A 23,226-nucleotide genomic window follows, 5' to 3' on the forward strand; every position below is an offset into this window, starting at 1 on the left:
TAAATCTGCATTGGCAATTTTTAATGTCTCACTTGTGCAGAACTGAAATATGTTTTTAAAGGCACAGAAGGAAGGAAAGGCAGTTATCTGAGCATGAAGTCACAGGAAAGGGTGCTGGAGAGAAACCGTGGGCTGTTCTGCGTAGCTGTAGGAAATAAACAATGCAGTGCTGAGTGTGAGCTGACGCTACTATGGTCCATGTGAAGGCATCGCAGATGCCTTGTCACTTGTCAGCAGAGCGCAGATGCCATAGTGTACAGTCGATTACACTGTGGACTGAATGCCCAGGAGGCGCTCGCTACCAGTGACTGGGAGTGGCAGGCGCAGCAGGACTCTCACTCAGGACGTGGACAGACATTTGAAGCAGTCAAGCATATACCTTTTCCCACTGGAAATCTTTTATGACGCTTTCTCTGCAAGTAAACATCTGCCTGCCTACCAAGAATTATAATTTTTAAAAAATGGAATCTGGTCTAATTATGATTTGTGAATAAAAAATTACAAAAATAAAAGCAGAGACTTCTGTCCTTGAAAAAAGATAGAAAACTATATTTTCCTGTAATAAGAGAATCATGAATATTTCACCTTTATGTCTTTTCAAATGTTATCTCCTCTTTTTTTTTAATATTCTACCATAATTAACATTGGGAGATGTATACAATATGGCAATTTCAGCTGAGTAAAAGGATATACTATTATTTACTGGGAAAAAAATGAATGAGAAAAGGCTAGTTTACTCATAATAAGACCGGTGGAAGGAAGGGTAAAAACCGAGATGGACTTTTACTCTACCACCTTTGAGACCCCTCATTATATAGTCCTGGCTGGCCTGGAACTTGCTATGTAGACCAGGCTTGGCCTCAGCTCACAGGTCCATCTGCTTCTGCCTCAGTTGCTGAGATTAAATGTAAGTGCTACCAAGCCTGGTTTAAAATTAAGACCTTCTTAAAAGCAAACCCAAAGTCAATGATTTAAAAGGTTTCTAATCTCAAGCACTATTGACAACTCCTAAGCGGTATGTGGCGGCTCACAACTGCAATCCCAACATTAGGAAGACTGAGGCAGGAGGCCTAATACAGGTTCTCGGCCACCTTGTGCTAAAGAATGAGTTTGGGGCCAGCAAGGACTAGAGTGAGATCTTATGTTAGGGAAAAAAAAAAGGAAAGGAGGAAGGAGGGAGGGAATTCCTGATTGGTGTGGCAAGAAAGAGAACAGAATGCTTTGTAACTACAACAGTACAGCATGCCTAACAACTCATTTCAGTAGCATTAGCCTTACTAATTTTTACTTTTCTTTCTTATTTAAAACACTGATTGGCTGGGCTAAATTATAACAACACGCAGGTAAGAACAAATTCCATGTAGGTACAGCGCAATGGTTTGGGACCACTCTGTTTCTGCTTTGCAAAAAGTGCTTGGGGGTGATGCTTCCACCTTTGAACATACGACCTAAAACCCGCTGTGCAGATTCCACATAGTGCAGAAATAGAACAAGTTGTGCATTTCCTTAAATCATTTTACAAATTGATGATAAATCAGATACTAGATAAAACTATGCTTTAAAAATATTAAGCCTCAAAATTTTATCCAGTGTTTTAAGAAATGGATTATTAAAATCATTTTTGAAATGAGATAGTAAATGTATTTAAATCTGGACTTTTATGTACGTAATCATTTTTCTTAAAAAAATTAAAAACATCAAGAGCCGGAACATGCTGCCAGGACAGAAATAACCAGAAGAGTATCCAGTCATGGGACCTGAGTGGCTCAGTCTTGTTTTGCGTTTTTCAGAGCCTGAAGCCTCTCTAGAAGCGGAGGGTGTGAATAGTGCCATGTTGAAAACAGCCAGTCAGAAACTGGGAATCCCAGGTTATCTTTGTTCAGCTTGATCAAAGCAGAATATAAGTCTTTAGCCTTCCCAAGTTTCTTGGCAAAAGCATCAGCTTGAAATTCAAATCTGCGGCTCAGGACTGTTAGGCAGAAAGACAGAACCTGCAGAAGGAGATCAAAGGTTTTAGTTACCTGGTGCCTTTGCTATCATGTGAGTCTTCATGAGCCTGGCTGTGGAGGAAGGCTGGTCAGGACATGAAGAAGGCAAGTCAAATCTAGGAGACAACAGCTTAGGGACTCAAGGTGGGGGGCTATCAAACTGAGCTTCCTTCACTCCAAGCTTCAGACCAGACACAGGTATAGAGCTTATTAAAAAGGAGTTTCACATGCTCCTTAAGAACCTCTCTATTCTGCCGGACAGGTCAGGAGGGAGACGCTCAAAGGACTGGACAGTTTTCCAGAGGCCCCAGGGCTGGAGGTTAGTGCTGAACAAGGGTGACTCTGAAGCCAGTGCACACCACCATCTCAGTCAGAGCTGTGCTCACTTTCGGTCTCTGATATGCTTTGTCTGTTTTTCTAAGACTGGGTTTCATACAACCCAGGCCGGCCTCAAACTCCTCATCCTTTGGCCCCCATCCCAAGTGCTAGTTAGGATCATAGGAATCCACTACCTCATCTGGAGTTCTTTTTCAGATATTTATTTATTTTGTATTTGTATTTTGCCTGGTGTCCAAAGAGGTCAGAAGTGGGCTTTATGATCCCTTTGACTTGGAGTTATATTATAGATGGTTGAGTCATCATGTAGATGCTGGGAAATGAACCCAGGTCCTCTGCAAGGCCAGTGAGTGCTCTTTACCACTGAGCCATCTTTCCAGCCCACAGAATCACTCTTAATATTCTTGATCATCTATCTATCTCTAATAAGTCTTCTCTGAGCTATAAAAAATATGACAAAGCCTCTGATAATAGTTTCAAGTTTGGTTTTGTTACGGCCATGGTCTTCCTATGTAGCTGGCCTCACACCCGTGATCCTCCTACTTCAGCCTCCCACATCAGAACTGTTCTCCAAGTGGCTCCTACAACATCTCAGAGTCAGTTCATAATTTCTAAAGACCATTATGAGAGGGAAGCTTTTCCCGGGAAAAATATATATTCTGGGGGATTAAGAAGTTTTTGTATCAACACTCGGGGGGAAGAGGCAAGTGGATTTCTGAGTTTGAGGCCAGCCCGGTCTACAGAGCAAGTTCTAGAACAGCCCCAAGACTACATAGAGAAACCTTGTCCTAAAAAACTGAAAGAAAAAAAAAAAACTGACAAAAATTTTCTTTTTTGCTTTTGCTTTTGGGGACTGGGGAGATGGCTCTGTGGGTAAAGTACTTACTGCGTGAGCCTGAGGGCCCAAATTTGAATTGGTGGCTAAATGTGTATCAGAAGCCCCAGTGCTAAGGAGTGGGGAGATGGGGTAGTTCTCAGGGGCTTGCTGGGCAGCCAGGTTCAGTGACATAGGAAGATTCCCGGTGTGAATGTCTGGCCTTGGAGAGCAACAGAGGAAGGCATCCAATGTTACCTCCTGGTCTCCACAGGCACACACATGGGTAAGCATTCTTATGCATAGAGCTCACTGTCTGTCTCTCTCTGCCACTAACAAATACTAGTTTCCTAATAAAGTTTGTGAGTCTGTTACCATCCAATTCTGCATGAAATTTCTTTCAAATCTTGAATGTACATTTTGATTTGGCTATCTGAGCCACATGAGGTGGACTGTACCTGTCACTCCAGCTACTGGGAGGGTGAGGCAGGAGTCGGAGGCCAGCCTTATTACAAGATAGTGAGACCCTATGTCACGAAAGGAAAGAAGGGAAGGGGAGAAAGGCAACCCCTACCCTAACCTTCATTCACTGGCTCTAATAACCTTATCTCAATGTTCCCCCAGCACATGTGAGGACCTAGGTTCAGTTTTTAGAACTATAAAAAACAAGCCCCTCAAACAAACATACAATCCCTCATTCTTGTCCTTCACCTCCTGTAAGTACCCTAGTCAACCAGCCTTTGATTTTTGCTCTAATACATAAATACACTAAATGACTAATCATCTGTTCTATTGTAAGTTTCCAATAATTTTAAAGAATTTATTCTAATTATGTGTATGCATGCAGCGTGGGCATGGGTTACATGACTATAGGTGTCTGCAGATGGGACTTCCGGAGCTGGAGTCACAGGCAGTGCCTGACGTGAGTTCTAGGAAGAGCAGCACTGACTCTGAAACACTGAGCTAGCCCTCCAGTTGTTTTGAAAGGGCAATCCAAGGACAGCATCTCTCCTGTTAGGCCCCTTAAACTCTGACACTGCTTACAAGACATGCCGGCTAAAATAAGCAGTGCCTCTGAAATAGATCTCCCAGGCAACTCAAAGCGTAAAAATCAGCCGTTAGTACATCTGTGCACTAATCACATTCCAAACCACTCTAATACTACGTTTATCTCAGCATTTGTGAAGTGAATTCAACTAGTGAGTAAGGAGACAAAACAAAACAAATCCTCTGAGTGGCCCAAGTAGACAACAAGCCCTCAGCCCTCTTCCCTGCTTCTGTGGCACTGTCCTCCCAGCCCTCAGCTCTCCTCCCTGCTTCTGCGGCTCTCCTCTACTTCAGCTGGAGCTCCCCTGTAAGCTGGGCTGCCAGTTAAAGAAAACTAAACATGGACTAATGAGGAAGCACAGTGATATTATTAGCCCAAAGGGGTAAGAAAAATATTAGTTAAATAAAACTATTAAAATGCAAGGTGCTCGAGGACTATTTATGACTATGTATGTGCAGTGATTTTACCGAATCTGAGATAAACAAAAGCATTCTGTATTATGTTTTTTTTTTTAATTGTTGCTGCTGCTGATAGTTTTTGAGACAGGGTTTCTCTATGTGGTTCTGGCTGTCCTGGAACTCACTCTAAACCAGGCTGGCCTCAAACGCAGAGATCCACTTGCCTCTGCCTCCCAAGCACTGGGATTAAAGGGTACACCATCACCACCTGGCTCTGAACCATGTTTAAGCAGTAAACTGCATAATGCATTTTATACGTTCCTCAAAAGTTAAAAAGTGTATTTTTAGGGGCTGGAGAGCTAGCTCAGCAGTTAACAGTACATGCTGCTCTGCCAGGGGATGCAGGCTGGATTCCCAGCAGCCATGTCAGGTGGCTCACAGCTGCCTATACCTACAGTTTTAGGAGAATTCACTAACTCTGGCCTCTGCATTCCATGCACGTACCATACACAAACATCATACACATAGTTTAAAATAATAAAAATAAATCTTAAAACCAAAAAACCAATAATTTAATGTCTATAATTTAGAAATAATAAATACAGGTTCTCTGTTACATTTAGTTCTGTGGTGTTGTGGATAGCCCTGGGGCTAATTATATTCGCTGTTAACTCTGTTCTCCTGTGAGTGGTTGTGAATAAGGAATGAGTCAGCACTCAGGTGATTTCCTGTAAACCTGCTTCCTATAAACCTTAATTTGTAAAATAAAGGAGAGCTGATGATTGGGCTGAAAAAAGGGAAGGTGGAGCAGAAAGTGGGAGAAAGAAGGAGAAAATGGAAGAGTGAGAAGACGCAGAGGAGGAGGAAGAAGAAAAGCATAACAGAAGCACACGGCCTGGAGAAACCGCAAGTCCTAAGGGGTCTCATAGATGTGGAAGATGGTAGTATATGGTAGATCTGCCCAATCTAGGCGCACAGCGTGTAATCATATTAACTGAGTCGTGATTTCATTGCTGGGGCATATTTGGGAGGAGATTTACTGCAACACTGTGGACATCACTTTACAGCTATTTCCCTTATAACTTTTACTCTAGAGCAGCCGTTCTCAACCTGTGGATCTTTTTGGGGTCAAATATTTTTGGGGTCAAACAACCATTTCACAGAAGTCTCATATCAGATATTCTGCAAATCATGTATTTATAATTCATAACAGTAGCAAAATTACAGTCACAAAGTAGCAACAAAAACAATTTTATGGTTGGATGTCACAACATAAAGGAACTGTATTAAAGGGTCACAGCATTAGGAAGGTTGAGAACCAAGTCTTTAGAACCTGTCTCAAGGATGAATGGAGGTTCCTCAAGATCACCAATATTATTTCTTGGTTTCATCTGGAAGCCTTAGCAAATGCCAAGAGATTCTGCTCTGAAATATAGTCTCATGAACATGTCTTATCATGAAAGGAAATAAAGCTTGAGACCTGTGATGCATGTAATGTATGTCAAATAGCCCAAAGAGTTGTTTGTGAGCTTTGAAACCTGGGGCTGAGAACATAGCAGAACAGGCCAGGACATGCCCGGGCAGGCCCGTCGTCACATGTCCTGACTGGCCTGGTGCCTCCCTATCTCCCACCCTTCTGACAGTCTGTTGATGTTTAAATGGACCAATCATGTAAAACCACGCCAATTCCTCCCCCCAGCCCCACCCCTTTTCTATAAAAGTCCCTAGCTTCCAAGCCTCGGGGTCGAAACCACTGTCTCCTGCGTGAGATACGTTTCAACCCAGAGCTCGCCATTATGGCTCCACCATGTGGTCAACACCTCTGTCTCCTGCGGGAGATATGTGTCGGCCTGGAGCTCCGTCATTAAACTACCTCATGCTTTTACATCAAGGTGGCCATCTGTTCGTGATTCTTGGGTGCACGCCGAATCGAGAATTGAGTGGGGGTTTCCCCACTAGGTTCTTTCAATCACACGTGCTCCTGATTAGCTCCTAAGCTCACTAGTGAAATACCCACTTTTGGCTTAGTGGGTCCTGGAAGGAACTTTAGAGTTGCTGTGAACAATCAGAGGAACACTGTCACATAGCCCTTTCCAGTCTAGCTGTCACCTATTCAGTTATAATTTGTCTTGTTCTCTCACACACAGATTTCTCACACCCACACTGGTGACCACATGGCTGAGCTCCAGCTACTGCAGCTCTGAGGTACACAACAAGGTTTTGATTGCTAGGCGCCACCTCTCTCATTTTATCTCCTGAAAGTGTTGTGAGCACTCAGCTCCTTCAGTTACTTCCTCTCAGGTTTCCCTGCTACTTGTATACTGTCCAATCTGTCAGTGAGGAACTAGAAGATTATAGAACTTTATTTTTTTACACTACCCCAAAGAGTCTAGATTTGAAACAGGCAAAAACCATATTATATGGTAGTTTTAAAAAGCATACATTACCTCATTGTAAGGTGAGAAAATAAACTGAAAGATGATCAAGAGTCCGATCAGAGTGGGTTGGCTGTCATAAAAACCAAAGGCGGCAAAAAGTTCCCTTCGACCAATTAATACAGCAAACAAGAAAAAACATAGGAAAGAATTCATCTAGAAAAGAGGGCACAACACTGTATGTTACCAGGATGCTAAGCAAGCCTGTAGTGCATTTTCTTGATTGATGTGGGAGGGCCCAGCTCTATGGATGTTGCCACCCCTGGGCAGGTGGTTCTGGATTGTATAAGAAAGCAGGCTAAGCAAGCCATGAGGATCGAGGCAGTAAGCAATGTTCCTTTATGTATTAGAGGTTCTCAACTTAATATTGCAACCCTTTAATATATTTACTTCCTCATGTTGTGGTGATCCCCAACAGTAAAATTATTTTGTTGCTACTTTATAACTATAATTTTGCTACTGTTATAAGTTGTAATGTAAGTATCTGATATGCAGGATATCTGATATGGGACCCCCAAAGGTGTCAAGATCCACAGGCTGAGAACCATTGCAGGCAGATATATATATATGAGAGAAACACAACTTCCCAGGTTGCTTTTGGTCATGGCATTTTATCACTGCAATAGAAACCATAACTAAGGTTCAGAGGGTCTTGCTAGGTAGCCCATGCTGGCCTCACAATCACAATCCTTCTGCCTCAGGTAGGAGGCATTCAAAACATACACTTTTAATCTTTTTTTTTTTTTTTTTTTTGAGACAGGGTTTCTCTGTATAGCCCTGGCTGTCCTGGAACTCACTCGGTAGACCAGGCTGGCCTTGAACTCAGAAATCCACCTGCCTCTGCCTCCCAAGTGCTGGGATTACAGGCACGTGCCACCACTCCCTGGCTTCACATTTTTAATCTTAAAATTTTATATATAACACATATAATAACATGTTATGCTAGCACCAGCTGAAGTGCCAAAATGCCTGCCATGGAAGAAGATTTTAGTGCTGGAGAGAGAGCTCAGCAGGTAAAAGCACTGGCTACTCTTGCAAAGAATTTGGGTTCAGTTCCCAGCACCAATATCATGTGGCTTAGAACCATCTTTAAGTACAGCTTCAGGGGATCCTATGCCTCTGGCTTCTGTGGGCACCTGCCCTCAAGTACACATATCCATATACAGACATACAGACCTTCACTTGAAAAATAATCACAACAACAAAATGTTTTTAAAAATTTTATCTTACAAACAAGTCTTTTAAAACCTTTAAAAAGTAGATAAAAATATACAGAAACCATGCAGTGGTGGCACACATTTTTAATCCCAGCACTCAAGAGGCAAAGGCCAATAAGACCTCTGAGTTTGAGGCCAGTCTGGTCTACAAAGTGAGTTAAAATGTCTGTGTCTTTGCAGCAGTGTGTATGCCATGGTAAGCATGTGGAGGTCGGAAGGACAACCTGCAGGAGTCAGTTCTTGCCTTCTAACAGGTGGGCCCCAGGGATCAATCTAATATTGTCAGACTTGGTGGCAAGTGCCTTTGTATGCTGAACAATCTCACCAAGTTTAAGAAGCATTTTAATGTACAGCTTGCCTGGTTCTGTTCCTCTGGTTTCACACTCACATATCTGAGCAGCTCTGGGAGTAAGAGCAATGATGGTAACAGCAGTGAACGCTAACATGTACTCACCATGCTCCTGGGACATCCCAAACTCTGGCAGGCCTATCTACATATGTCTTAACCAGCACTATGCTGTATGATTCAATGAAGAATGGAGGCAGAGAGAAATTAAGGGATTGCCTCAGACCACTCAGGGAACCTCAAAGAGAAGCCAGGTAGCTTAGCCTCAAAGTTGTGATCCTCCTGCCTCAGCTTCCTGAATGGATTACAAGGCTGTAACACGCTCCTGGCTTGAGGTTTGTCTTAACCCATCATTATATAATAGCTCGGGCCTGGCATGCTGTATGTACTTACTTAGCTTTTCTTTTTATATAGCTCAGTCTGGCCTGGACATTGCTGCATAGCTCAAAACAGCCTTCAGCTTCTAACATTTTTTTACTTATCTTGTTTATGCTTATGTGTGTGCACAAGAACACATGCCACAGTGCAAGAACAGAGGGTCAGAGGACAGATTAAGGGAGTTGGTTCTTCCTTCCATCATGTGAGTCCTGGGGGTCAAACTTAGGCTTGGTAGCAAGTACCTTCAACTCTTAGGCCAGTTTGTCAGCCCCATCAACCTGAGATCTTTCTGCCTGGGCCTCCTGAGCTCTTAAGATTACAGGTGGGCAGGGTGGTGGTGACACATTTCTGAGTTTGAGGCCAGCCTGGTCTACATAGTGAGTTCCAGGACAGCTGGGGCTATATGGAAAAACCCTGTCTTAAAAAAACCAAACCAAACCAAAACAACAACAACAAAAAGATTACAGATGGTAGGTAAAGGCAGAAGGATCAAGAGTTTAAGGTCATCCTTGGCTACATAGTGAACACCAGGCCAGTTTCAACTACATGAGACACCGTCTCAAACAAAACAAAACAAAATAAAATAAAACTGTCATGCCAAACTTACCTGACTAATAATGATATTTTTTACTGTGTGTCCCAACTTCCAGTGCCCCAGTTCATGGCCAAGCACAGCCAGTACCTCCTCATTTTTACATCCTTGTTTCTTATTCTGAATCAAAGAAAACAGGAAAACTGATTAGTAACCTTTAATTCATTTATATCTTTAGCCTTGACCCATCTAATTAAACACCAGACTTTAGTATAGAACTTTGCATAACAGAGCATTCACCCATGTGAGATATTTTGTTATGTCCCAACAACAGAAATATAAACAAGACAGGCTCCAGCTTCACTAAGTTTAATTCCCTAGACTAACTTAGATTGGGTAAAAGAAAAATTGGAAAAAGCATAAATCTTTATCAATAAGATAAGGGTTAAACAAATCATAATGAAACGACTTGGCAGCCACATCCTAAACCCCTTAGAAACCTCATCCTCCAAGTTTGTTTGGACATAGAAACCGATGGTGATCATGATGAGATCAAGTAACAGTTATGTATACATCCATTGGATATGCTGACAGGAAGCACAGCACGGTATTAGGAGCAGTCGACTGTATCAATGATAGATAACAGTGACTTGACTATGTATTCATTAGTTAGTTAATTAATTAATTAATTAAATTATTTATTTATCTCTGGCCTGGAACTCACTCTGAAGACTAGGTTGGCCTCGAACTCAGAGATCCACTTGCCTCTGCCTTTGAAGTGCTGAGATTAAAGGTTTGCACCACCATCACCTGACAGCTTGACTACTTTATACCTTTCCTATTTTGCAAATGTCTACAAATATGCACTTCTCACTCAGGACTCAAAAACACACCAGTAATGGCAATTTAAAAATAGAGCCCCAGGAAGCTCAGAGGTTAAGAGCACTGACTGCTCTTCCAGAAGTCTTGAGTTCAATTCTCAGCAGCCACATGGTGGCTCACAACCATCTGTAATGGGATCAGATGCCCTCTTCTGTTGTGTCTGAAGACAGCTACAGTGTACTCATCATATATATCTTAAAAAAAAAAAAAAAAAAAGAGCCTTAGGAGTAGGGACATAGAGAGCCTGATGGTTGAACACTCGTCTAATGTGTACAAGGGTATGGTTCTAATTCCCAGCACAACAACAACAACAAAAATAGGGCAGGACATCGGAGGGACAAATTTTAGGCACACATTTAATCCCAGCACTTGGGAGGCGGAGGCAGGCAGATTTCTGAGTTTGAGGCCAGCCTGGTCTACAAAGTGAGTTCCAGGTCAAAAAAAAAAAAAACCAAAACACAACAAAACAAAAAGCTGGTTAGGATAGCTCATGCATATGTTAACACTCAAGAGCTTGAAGCAGAGGGTCCCAAATTTGAAGCCTGACTAGGCTGTATAGCAAGGTCCACACCAATATGGGCCACATACATCATTCTACTGTCGTGTGTGTGTGTGTGTGTGTACATATTCACATGCTTGTGGTGCATGTGAATGTGCAGGTGTGCATCTTAGCCTTGAGACAAGTTCTCACACAGAAGCTCAGTTTTGGCTGTCAGTAGGACCTGCCTGTCTCCATGCCTGGCTGTTTACAAGGGTGCCAGGGATTCGGATTCAGGGCCTCAAGTTTGTAGAACAACTCTTACCCACTGGGACATCTTCCCAGTCATTCAATATTGTCTTCAACCAATCAACCAACCAACCGACCAATCCACCCACCCACCCACCCACCCACGGGCTGACCCATTTGTTGCTCTTAAAGAGGGCCCAGGTTTGATTCCCAGCACACACATGGTGACTCAAAAATCCTACATAATTCCAGTTCCAGGATATCTGATCCCCTCTTCTGCCCTCTCCAGGTACCAACCATGCACATAGTGCATTCATACATGTAGGCAAAACACACATAAACACACACACACACACACACACACACACACACGCATGAATAAGATAAAACAAAACAAACCAACCAATCAAACTAAGAGGGCTTTCTGCTCTTCTAGAGAATTTGGGTTTGGTTCTCGATATCCATGTCAGGTGGCTCAAAATTGCCTCTAAGTCTGGCTGCAGAGGACCCAGACACTTTGCTCTGGACTATGCACTTACCCACACACAACACTCATACACATAACAATAAATTAGTCCTTTAAAAATTCAAGGGCACTGGGCTGGTCTGGAGAGATGGCTCAGTGTTAAAGGCACTGGATAGTCTTTCAATTCCCAGCACTCAGATGGCAGCTCACAACTGTCTGTAACTTCAGTTCCAGGATATCTGACACCCTTACACAGACATACATGCAGGCAAACCATCAATATCCATAAAATAATAAATAATTTCTTAAAACAAATCAGAGGCACTAACCCCTTTACCATATTATTTAATCCTTGCACAGAAATTGTCTCATCTAGATATTCATAACAGGTACAGGCCCCTTACCAGATCATCCCTTTAAAATGAAAATAAATACTCAAATGACAATCATTATTTTCCAGAGCTTAAAAGAAAAAGCACAAGAGATTTCATGGGCATTTTAACTTCAGCTCAGAACTCTGAACGGCGAGCATCTTGGAATTACCATTTCTCAAACACAAGAGAACTTGCACTATTCTGATTCTGCCCCACTCCCATCCAAGGACTGGAGGGGTTTTGGTTGTAATATGTGAGTGCATAAAAGAAGTGTCACTGAACGGTCCATCCTTTTGTCTCAGCTCCAAACCTTTTCTCTGTAACTCCTTCCATGGGTATTTTGTTCCCTATTCAAAGAAGGAATGAAGTATCCACGTGTTGGTCTTCCTCCTTCTTGATTTTCTTGTGTTTTGCAAATTGTATCTTGGGTATTCTAAGTTTCTGGGCTAATATCCACTCATCAGTGAGTGGATATCAAGTAAATTCTTTGTGATTGGATTACCTCACTCAGGATGATATCCTCCAGATACATCCATTTGCCTAAGAATTTCATAAATTCATTGTTTTTAATAGCTGAGTAGTACTCCATTGAGTAAATGTACCACATTTTCTGTATCCATTCCTCCACTCGGGGATCCATCCCATAATCAGCCACCAAATGCAGACACTATTGCATATGCCAGCAAGATTTTGCTGAAAGGACCCTGATATAGCTGTCTCTTGTGAGGCTATGCCAGTGCCTGGCAAATACAGAAGTGGATGCTCACAGTCATCTATTGGATGGAACACAGAGCCCCCAATGGAGGAGCTGGAGAAAGTACCCAAGGAGCTGAAGGGGTCTGCAACCCTATAGGAGGAACAACAATATGAACTAACCAGTACCCCCAGAGCTCATGTCTCTAGCTGCATATGAAGCAGAAGAGAGAGGCCCTTGGTCTTGCAAACTTTATATGCCCCAGTACAGGGGAACGCCAGGGCCAAGAAATGGGAGTGGGTGGGTAGGGGAGCAGGGCGAGGGGAGGGTATAGGGGTCTTTCAGGATAGCATTTGAAATGTAAATGAAGAAAATATCTAATAGACAATTGAAAAAAAAAAAAAGTAGTGTCACCAGTTTCAAGTGGAGATAAGCCATAGAGGCTGCCAAACATCACAACAAAGTACTATCCAGTCCAATAATGCCAAGGTTGAAAAAACACTGCCAGCCTTACTTTTGCCTGAAGGGATCAGAAGTTCAGAAAGCTTAAATCACTTGTCCAGAGCTATGTAGCTGGTGAGTGGATAGGGATTTATAATCGTCTCACATGGGAACAGATGAAGGGCATATGCAATCCCACATATAATTAACTAGGGGTTATTTCTGAAGACTATTGTTATTATTTCTTGCTATCCCCTCCTCATCCATTTATATTATATTTTAAATTTTATTAGTCAGCATTAGCTGACCTCATCCAGCAATGCTTTTAGATTTTCAGGTCCAATTTAAGAAAAGTTTTCTTGGGGCTGGATGTGGTGGCACAGGCCTTTAATACCAGCACTTAAAGGCAGAGACAGGTGGATCTCTGAGTTTGAGGCCAGCCTCATCTATACAGTGAGTTTCTGGGCACCCAGGGCTATGTATAGAGAACCTGTCTTAAAAATAAACAAACAAATGAATAAACAGGAAAGTTTTCTTGGGCTGGTGAGACAACTCAATGGGTTAAAAAGGTCTTTACCCAAAAGTCTGGAGATCTGAGTTTAGTCCCTGGAACTCAAGAAAAGGTGGAAGCAGAGAATCAGTGCTCTCTGATCTCTAGACATGTGTTATGGTATACACATATGCACTCATTCATAAAATAAATCTAAAAAAAAGTTAGACTCCTCTTCTAACCCCAGTGCTTTCCTGAGTGCTGGATTAGAGGTGTGACCCATCGTGACTTGTGTCTTGTACATGCTAGGCAAGCACTTTACCAACAGAGCTACATTCCTATTCCCTACTTTTGTATACTTTTGACAGCCCTGGCACGTTCTCCGTAGACCAGGCTAGCCTCAAATCACTTGTTTCTGCCTCTTGGGTACTGCAATTAAATTAAAGGTATGCACCACCTTCCCTGACTACTTTTATATTTTTAATGCGAAGCAAAATAGTTCAGTAGAAAGCATATATTTCATAAGTGATAAAAGCAAATAAAACCGATTCAATTACATAATGTACCCAAGGATCCTCACTGACTAAATGACAGGATCAGGTCTTGACTCTGTCCACTGCCAAAGTAAAGCCAGGAAAGCCTATTAACTGGTATGCCTCAGTTACACAAAAGCTAAATGTTTATCTCCTTTGTCTGCAGAAATTCTTTGATCATAAACATAAAAGGAATATGGGCCAATGAGATGGGTCATTGGGTAAAGGTCAGGGATAACAGGCCCCCAGACCTGAACACAACGGACTCCATAAAACTTAGCACATAGACAGCACCACTGGCCAAAAAATGAAAACAAAGGCCTGATCCATCAAAGTCCACAGTTGTGGGAAGTCTCTAAATGTACTAACCTTGCTTTTTTGCTTCTGTAGTTTCACTTGTCACTAACTGTTCTTGTTAACTGAAGCATGTCAACTCAGGTATGGTTTCTGTGCTTGAAAGTTCACCCTAAGAAAGGCTATATTGGGGCTATGGTGAGTACACTGAGTAGTTGCGGCTGCTACAAAGACTTTTATTGGCTTCAAGCTGTGTCTTCCCTGGTGGATACTCCACAATTGTCACCTGTACTGGCTAGCTGAGTATAATCCCCAGGACTGACAATATAGAGAAAATCAACTACAAGTTGTCCTGATTTCCATTTTTACACATGGTGTACACACACACACACACACACACATGCACTCTCGCACAGAAAAAGCTATTACATAATATTAAAAAAAATAAGATCTTTCAGTTTTAATATGTACATCTTATGAAAGTTTGGTGGCTTAGCATGTGGGAATGGCAGACATTTCTCACAAACAGCAGCACCTTAAGAGTTGTAGTGTTTGTACTTGGTCTCTGTGAGGCCCACACACAGCATGGAAACTCGTATTATTATTATAAGTCAAAGGCTCCGAGGAAGAAAGAACTCACTTTCACTTTAGCTTTTACTTCTTCACTGTCCCCTTCACCTTCATTGCGGGGCTCCATGCCAGCCTCCTCCTGGTTGTCTTTGTTTGGTACAGAGTACTCTTCTAGTAGAGTGTCAAACAAAACTATTCTCTTGTTCTTGAAGAAGCCATAAAAGTAAGCATTGCTGTGGGAGGAACGCTTAGATCCTATGGAAGACAGTCCAAAGCAGGGAACAGTTAAAACACCAGGGGTCCTCTGGAACCAGTGGGAAGGGCATTAACACTGAAAGACTGTATTAATATAATTCACTAGCAGCAGTGGGGTGGCTGTCACCCTGCTCCACTTATGTTCCCTGGTGTGTAGCAATAGTAAAATAAGCCAAAGTACCCACCAGTGTGAAATGATTAAACTGCGGCAAAGCTATGGAATGGAATTTTAAGCAGCTAGAAAAAAATATTTATATATAGTGGAATTTAGCAAGAGAAAATCTCACCAAAGTATAGTGAAGAATACAAAATGCCACACATATATAAGGTTATCATATTATTAAAAGATGTGCATGTCAACAGAATGGCATAAATCCAAGTCTATGAGAAAAAATACCAAAGTAAGGAAATATAGTTCATGGGGACCCAGAAGTATGGATTTTGTTTGTCTCTGTTCTCAGTTTTCTTTTTAAAAAAGAAGACACCTGTTATCAGAGAATGCTCTGTTAAGACTGGAAGACAACATACCAAAACTTTCAAGAGAAGCTGAGAGTTCCTGAATTGTGGTACATATTACTTTCTATTTTATGTATTTCTCCAATTTCCAAATGTTCTTCATTGTGGTATGAGAACGGGTCAATTACCAGCAGCCACATGGTGACTCAACCAACTATAACTTTAGTTCCAATGGATCCAGGGATCCAACACCCTCTTCTGACCTGAGAGAGCATTAAGCACGCATGTAGTGCACAGACATCCATTTAAACAAAACATTCATATACATAAAATGAAAAATCTAAAAAATAAAACAACCCATAAAAATCTTTAAAAAAAAAAAAAAAGGAACTCACAAGTTATGACTCCTTCTTTCACCCAACAAGGCCACCTTAGTTCTTCCTAAACTTGGTCTGCTCGGGATTCTCCTGCCTGTACCTAATTGTGAGCATTTGGACAAAGCTTCAAAATCCCCATCTAAGATCTTTGGAATCTCACTTTAAGCAATTTCCTTCAGGATCGCTTTAGGTTATATGGATCTGCCTGCTTCTCGATGTAGTCAGTGCTATGAACATGAACAAGCCAAGTTCATACCCATTTGTAAGCTGCTACTCAGAATGTCGATTAAGGGCTTTCATATGTTTTGTTGGCCATCTTGTAGTCCCTTCCCACAGACCTGAGAAATAGCCCTGTGTGTGATACAAAACCAGCAACTGTATGAGGGGTTTCCAACAATATGCAGCTATAGGAGAAGCCCTGGAATAGACCTCAACTTCTTTGTATTCTATAAGGAATTTAAAATTTTAATTTATGTGTGTGGGGGCAGGGGGGCAGGGATTGGAGACCAGATGACCCTTGGAGCTGCAGATACAGGTGTTTATGGGACTTCCTACCCATTAGGGAGCTGCTCAGATCCAAACTTACTCCTCATGCTTTCAAGGCAAGCACTCAACTGCTGATCCAACTCTCCAGGCTAGATTATTTATTTTTGTGTGTATGCATGTACCTTGGCTAATGTGGAGATCGGAGGACAACCTGCAGGAATTGGTTCTCTCTTCCTACCATGTAGTCCTCAGACGTGGAAGCGAGTGCCTCTATTCACTGGACCACCCTCCACCCATTATTTGTTGTTTAATAAGAGTTAAAAGTTTTTATGAACGTGTATGAGTGTGTGTATACACACATGTGTGAGTGCCTGTAGAGGCCAAAAGAGGGCAAAGAATCCCCAGGGGGCCAGAGTGGTTGTTAGCCAACCAGGGTGGGTGCTGGGAACCAAACTCTGGGCCTCTGGAAGAGCAGCAAATGTCCTTAACTGCAGAGCCTTCTCTTCAAGCCCGAGATGCTCATATCTTTATGCCTCTTCTCCTGTCCACTACTGAATCTCCTTTCAGAGCTCAGGGAATTTCACCCAGTGAAGATCTCATGAGACTACTTCTCACTTGGGAAACTTAAGAGCCAGGTATTTGCTTCCTCGGGAACTCCTGGCAACTAGCCTGTGCAGCAGCTTAGTGGGTGAGATGCAGCCCTGAGAATTCTGAATAGTCAGAGTCACAAAAAGAAGCAAAGCAGTCAAGAATTCATTCTGCACCTGCCAGTGACAGAGATGCTAGGGTTTTACTAAAAACAACACAAACCAAACACCTCCCCCCAAAACAAACAAAATAAAATACTTATTTAAATTATTTTTAGATTTATATGTATGGGTGTGCACCATGTGTGTGTCTGGTGCCTACAAGGCCAGAAGAGGGTGAGAGATCCCCCAGTACTAGAGTTCTAGTTGTTAGTCACCGCACTGATGCTGGGAATTGAATTTGGGTCCTCTGAAAGAGCAACAAATGCTCTTAACCACTAACCCGTCTTTCCAGCCTCCACTACTTTTTAAACAATGTATTTATATGTTTGTGTGTGTAGGTACACATATGTGTGCACATGTATGTGTGTACATGTGTGCTGGGGTGACAAGGACTGCCTGCAGCAGGCTGGAATGGAAACATCTCAGAAGCCTGTGGCTGTTCCTTATAAAAAAGGATGGCATCTGGGATCCCAAGAAGCAGGAGACACATCCCTGCAGGGGACCCACCATCTAAAATAAGCGATTGCCTGCAGTAGGCTGGGATGGAGACATCTCAGTAGCTTTTAGCAACAATTTGTAAAAAAAAAAACAACAAAAAAAACCCAGTTGTTCCCCTTTCTCCTAACCTTAGCCCCGGACAACGGCTGTATAGATTTCATTTGTACATGACTGCTTTTCAGTTGGTCCTGATGTACATAGTTATTCTATTATATCTGACTTTCCTACTTCTTTCTCCTACTGCTTTGGTGAATTCTGTGAAACTAGATGTTCCTTGATGCAATGATTCTTAAACAATTAAAAATCAAGGCATAGGGGCACAGCACAGCACAGTCCTCATGGCCCAGGTACATGCTGTGCACTCAGCTTGGAAACAATGCAATAACTGCACAATGGTAGTTTCAGATTAATGTTTGACTTGCAAAAAAGGTTTGAAGAAATTATTAGAAAATGAAATAGAGCCAACACTGGGACCCCGAGAAAGGAAAAAACTATATTTTGTTTGTTTGTTTGTTTTTGTTTTTTTGAGACAGGGTTTCTCTGTGTAGCCCTGGCTGTCCTGGAACTCACTTTGTAGACCAGGCTGGCCTCGAACTCAGAAATCCACCTGCCTCTGCTTCCCAAGTGCTGGGATAAAGGCGTGCGACACCACTGCCCGGCTAGGAAAAAACTATTAAAGTTATAAAATAAGTTTTGTACAACATTTGAGAGTGGTTCCTGGATAAGAAAGTATAGAATGCATAAAATTATACATTAGTAAAGCTAAGTCAAAACACTGGGACTCAGGAGAGTCATTGTGTGCAATGAACAGAAGCAGAAAGCTAATGAGCAAAACTACTGAGTTAAGGGTTAACTTAATTATTTCTGGCCACTGCCTGGCAGCTTTGCCCATGTCATTTATCATTAGAACTTCACAGGAAAATGCAAGTAGCTGATCTCAGAGTTCTGAATTCTGAAGTATAGTAAGTCAAAAGTTAAAATTTAAATAATGGTAAGTTCGGGCCTGGGAATAGGGAAAGTTTGAAGCTTTGGGGAACAATTGTAATTCTTGATTCTTTGTGGGATGAGGTTATCTTTTGAATTTAATTTGGCAATAATTATATAATCTCTCTCTCTTTTTTTTTTCTACCTGCTACTCCAAGAGTATCAATAAAACTGGGGCAAGAAAAAGGTGAGAGAGCACGTGAAGAGCACATGAAGAGCACGTGAAGAGCACATGAAGAGCAAGTGGAGAGTGAGTGAGGTGAGAGTGAGGTGTGCATGAGGTGAATGTGAAAAGTGAGTGAAGAGAATGTGGAGAGTGTATGGAGAGTGTGTGTGAGTGAAAGGAGAGTGCATGTGGTGTGTGTGTGAGAGATGTGTGTGAAGAGTGTGTGTGTGAGTGAAAGGGTGTGTAGGGGTGTGGGAGTTCAAGAAAAGAAAAACATACAGGACAAAAGCAGAGCGCGCAAGAGAATGCAGAGTGTGTGCAGCCTCAAGTTTTGAGAGAGAGAGAGAGAGAGAGAGAGAGAGAGAGAGGAGAGAGTAACTTTAAGCCTTGAAAAATTGCCTGTCAGTTTGTACCCAAAAAGTAGTCTGTGTGTGTTTATTATGTGCCTTCCAGACATCCCTGCTTCCAGCTGAGAACTCTGACCCCATGTCGAGGCTGGACACACGTGAAGACCACGGAACAATCTCAGGTGTTATCCTCAAAATGCCATCCACTTTCTTTGAGATAAGGCCTCTTATTGGCCTAGGCTACACTGGCTGGCCAGTGTGCTCCAAGGATCCTCTGGCCTCTACCTCCCTAGCACAGGGAATACCACTGAGTGCCACTACACAAGGCATTTTTATATGGATTCTGGAGATTAAACTCAGGTCCTCATGGAAGATAAGCTGCTTGTCAATGAGATTAAGTGATATAAGCCTTGAATAGAGGATTCTGCAGTGGCAACAATGTAACCTCCCCATCCATACTGGCTCCACTCTATGAGTCTGAGCCGATAACCACCCATCTAAAAATCCATTTCTTAAGGTTGGCAAACAGCTTTCTGGAGATGTTGTAGTTATCAATAAGAAATTCCTGCCGGGCAGTGGTGGCGCACGACTTTAATCCCAGCACTTGGGAGGCAGAGGCAGGTGGATTTCTGAGTTCATTTCTGGGTTTGAGGCCAGCCTGGTCTACAGAGTGAGTTCCAGGTCAGCCAGGGCTACACAGAGAAACCCTGTCTCGAAAAAAACCAAAAAAACAAAACAAAACAAAACAAAACAAAGAAAAAAAAGAAATTCCTCTGCTTAAATTGCTAGCTGTTGCAGAGCTATGACTAAGATGGTGTTTAAAGCTATTTCAATACTAGCACAGACATGAGAACTCTTAGTTCCTTATGAATCCACTCTTCTTCAAACTCTATTCCCTCTCAACAAGCTGCCATTTATGACTGTCCACATCAAATCCAGGCTGTTAGTTATCCTAATGTCTCTCCTCATTTCCCTGTATGTAAATCAGCAAGTGGCAGCAACAGTCTTTGTTTTTCTTCATCAACTTTGCGCAAGTCTAAAACATAACAAAAGAAAACAACAACCACAACCACAGCCCGACCCCATCTAGTCTAGACTGCCCAAATAGCCTTCTCACTGCTCTCAGTGCTTCTGTTCTTGCCTTGTCCTATGATGCATTCCTATGCAGAAGCCCAGGACAGTCTCCTGGCTGTGTGTGGTGGCTCACACCTGTAATCCCAACACGAGGGAAGCAGAGGGAATAAGGTCAAGAGTTCACAGTCAACCTCAATTGTAGAGTAATTCTGAGGTCAGGTTTGGCTACTTGTGACGGTCTCAAACTCTTTACCCTGACTTACAGAGGCCTGTCAGACTGACGTACTTTTGCAGCTGCTCATTCTAGTGACAGCCATCTTTGTTCTTCCACTTTGCAATTGCTTCTCATTGGTAACAGTTTAGTTTGTAGTAGGCACCAGCAAACTATGGCTTCAAATCAAATGCAAGGTGGTGCTTGTTTGCATGTAGTCTTACTGGAACACAGCCAGGTTCCATGCTTATGCCCTGTCTGTGGCTGCTTCTGCCATATAGAACTGAACCTCTGAAGAATACTGTAGGCCACATAGCTCTCAACAGTGAATAGCTTGCTTTTTACAGAGAACTACCATTCAGAGGACGCACTGTTGAAAGATAGAGGGAAGAAGTGATTCTTTTAAGATCCCATAGCTAGTAAGCTGCTGAGACAGAATCTTTTATACTTATTTTAAACTGAAATCCTGACACATACCCAACTGTTATTCTCTTAATTTGGCAGCCTCTGTGAAACTTAATCAGTCTTATGAAACTAACAGGTGGCTCAACGCCCCAAGGCAAACAGAAAAACAGTTTAATAATGTGAGGTGTCTGATGGTACCACAGATTAGAGACCCCCTGGGACACTGATGTTCTGCTAGGGGAAACAAAGCCACAAAACTGGTTTTGTTTTACAGCCTTTAAACTAGTGCTATATAGCTAATCATTCAAGAGTCCAATTCAATTACCCAAAGGAGCCAGGCAGACAATAGGGTGAGTTTTGGTCTACTATACAGTACAGGATGAGATAGTAAAAAGGCTTTGACCAAAGATTAAGAACAGTACTATATGGTTAATCAAACAGAGTAGCAGACAAAAACTGGATTTGGCATCAGGCTACCAGTTTCTATACGAAGAAATGCCATAAGTTCCTATAAATCTTTTTTTTTTCTGTATTTTTATTTCATTTCTAAAATTTTACATTACAGGCAATTGTGAGCCACTATGTAGATGTTATAAATCCAACTTGGCTCCTCTGGAAGAACACCCATGAGTCTTAACTGCTGAGTCATCTCTCCTGTGCAGATTCTATAAATCTTAAAAAGCCAACTGTAAAATCTGACCCTATTTTCTAAGTAACAAACATAAACAATAAAGATGGACTGACGTAAGAACAGAGCACTCAGAGCACTCTCCTCACCCCCAGGCGGCCTTACCTTCAACAACATACACCTTAGTCAGAGGGAAGCCAATACCCTTTGCCATCACTTCAATTTCCTGCTTAAGCTCTCCCTCCGGTAGAGGTGTGAATTTGTCAAACAGAGGGGCAATATAGTCAGCATAAATGGTGACAAGAACCTGAAAAATAAGTAACAGGAAAGACTGTTCATTAATAACAACTTAATTATATAATATAATTATGTTCATCCAACAAACACCCAGGACATTATTTAGTAAATTAAATCAAAATAGCACTGTAATAACACCACGCAAGTCAACTGGATTTTAGAAGATAATGCTACTAACAGTGACTAAGAACTCTGGGCCTAATCAGCAGCCTTTCTTGGGGATTTCTGGCACTGTAAGCCAACTATAACACACACTTGTTCATGCTGGTAGAAATGGCACTTCTAGAGTATTTTCTCCGTCTTTGCCATATTACAGGTATTTAAAGACAAGTAGCTCATTTTCTGATCTCGATCCCACCAGTGAGAGATAAAGCAACAAACACCACACAATTCAGGTGGAAATAACCCTCATCACCAATGGAGCTGAAGAACTGACAGATGGTATTTTCTAGGGTCTGTGAATGTTCCCCTTGCCTGTATGATTGTGATGAAGCAGATTAGAATTTGAGAAACAGAGAAGGAAAAGGATGTAAGGAAGGAAAATGCAGTAGAGAGGAGAGAGGGAAGACAGGAGGGAAGGGGAAGGGGAAGGGGAAAAGAAGCATGGTGGGGAATGCCTGTATCAGCACTCAGCAGGCTGAGGTAAGAGGATTGCCATGAATCTGAGGCCAGCCTAGGCTACATAGTAGCTTTGGGGCTAGCCTGAACTGAAGAGCAGGATGCTTCTTTTTTAAAACAAACAAACAAACAAACAAAAAAACAAACAATTAAAGGAGGAAAGGGATACAGAAAAAGGGAATAGGAAGGGAGGGTGGGAGAAAGCTGGGTAAGGGAAGCATATGCTTTTTAAAAGACAGGGTCTCTATCCCTGACTGCCCTCCATATACAGCTGAGGATGGTTTTGAACTTCTGATCCTCCTGTCTTCACACCTGTGTTATGAAGTACTGGGGACTGAGCTAGGATCCTGTGCATGCTAGACAAGCACTCTATCAACTGAGCTACATCCTTACCCCTATGATTTAATTTCTTGTCTCTCGTAAATCTACTAATTCAAAACATTAAGGCCTTTTAGGCACTGGGAGTTGGAGAGGATACATCAATAAAAAAAGTCATCCATTTTGGCTAAACTTACAAGTCCTGTCTCAGTTGCCAGGCAGCCAGATCACTAGCTTCTGGCAAACATTAAGAGTTAGGATAAGAGCCGGGTGTGGTGGCGCACGCCTTTAATCCCAGCACTCGGGAGGCAGAGGCAGGCGGATTTCTGAGTTCGAGGCCAGCCTGGGCTACAGAGTGAGTTCCAGGACAGCCACGACTACACAGAGAAACCCT

At 42.2% G+C, this 23,226-nt stretch overlaps 1 protein-coding gene across 1 annotated transcript in view; it reads right to left on the reverse strand.

The window, feature by feature from the left end:
* The window catches only part of Zmpste24 (zinc metallopeptidase STE24), a 39,209-nt gene continuing 15,983 nt past the window's right edge, over positions 1-23,226 (reverse strand). Inside the window, exons 6-10 of the mRNA XM_021160898.2 lie at positions 21,765-21,906; positions 15,034-15,218; positions 9,568-9,672; positions 7,032-7,175; positions 1-1,991 (exon numbers count right to left, since the gene is read on the reverse strand). Coding sequence (XP_021016557.1) covers positions 1,767-1,991; positions 7,032-7,175; positions 9,568-9,672; positions 15,034-15,218; positions 21,765-21,906 — 801 coding nt within the window. The 3' untranslated portion in view covers positions 1-1,766. The remainder of the gene's footprint in view (positions 1,992-7,031; positions 7,176-9,567; positions 9,673-15,033; positions 15,219-21,764; positions 21,907-23,226) is intronic.

The sequence above is a fragment of the Mus caroli genome, chromosome 4 (genome assembly GCF_900094665.2).
Source record: "Mus caroli chromosome 4, CAROLI_EIJ_v1.1, whole genome shotgun sequence".
Taxonomy (NCBI): Eukaryota; Metazoa; Chordata; class Mammalia; order Rodentia; family Muridae; genus Mus; species Mus caroli.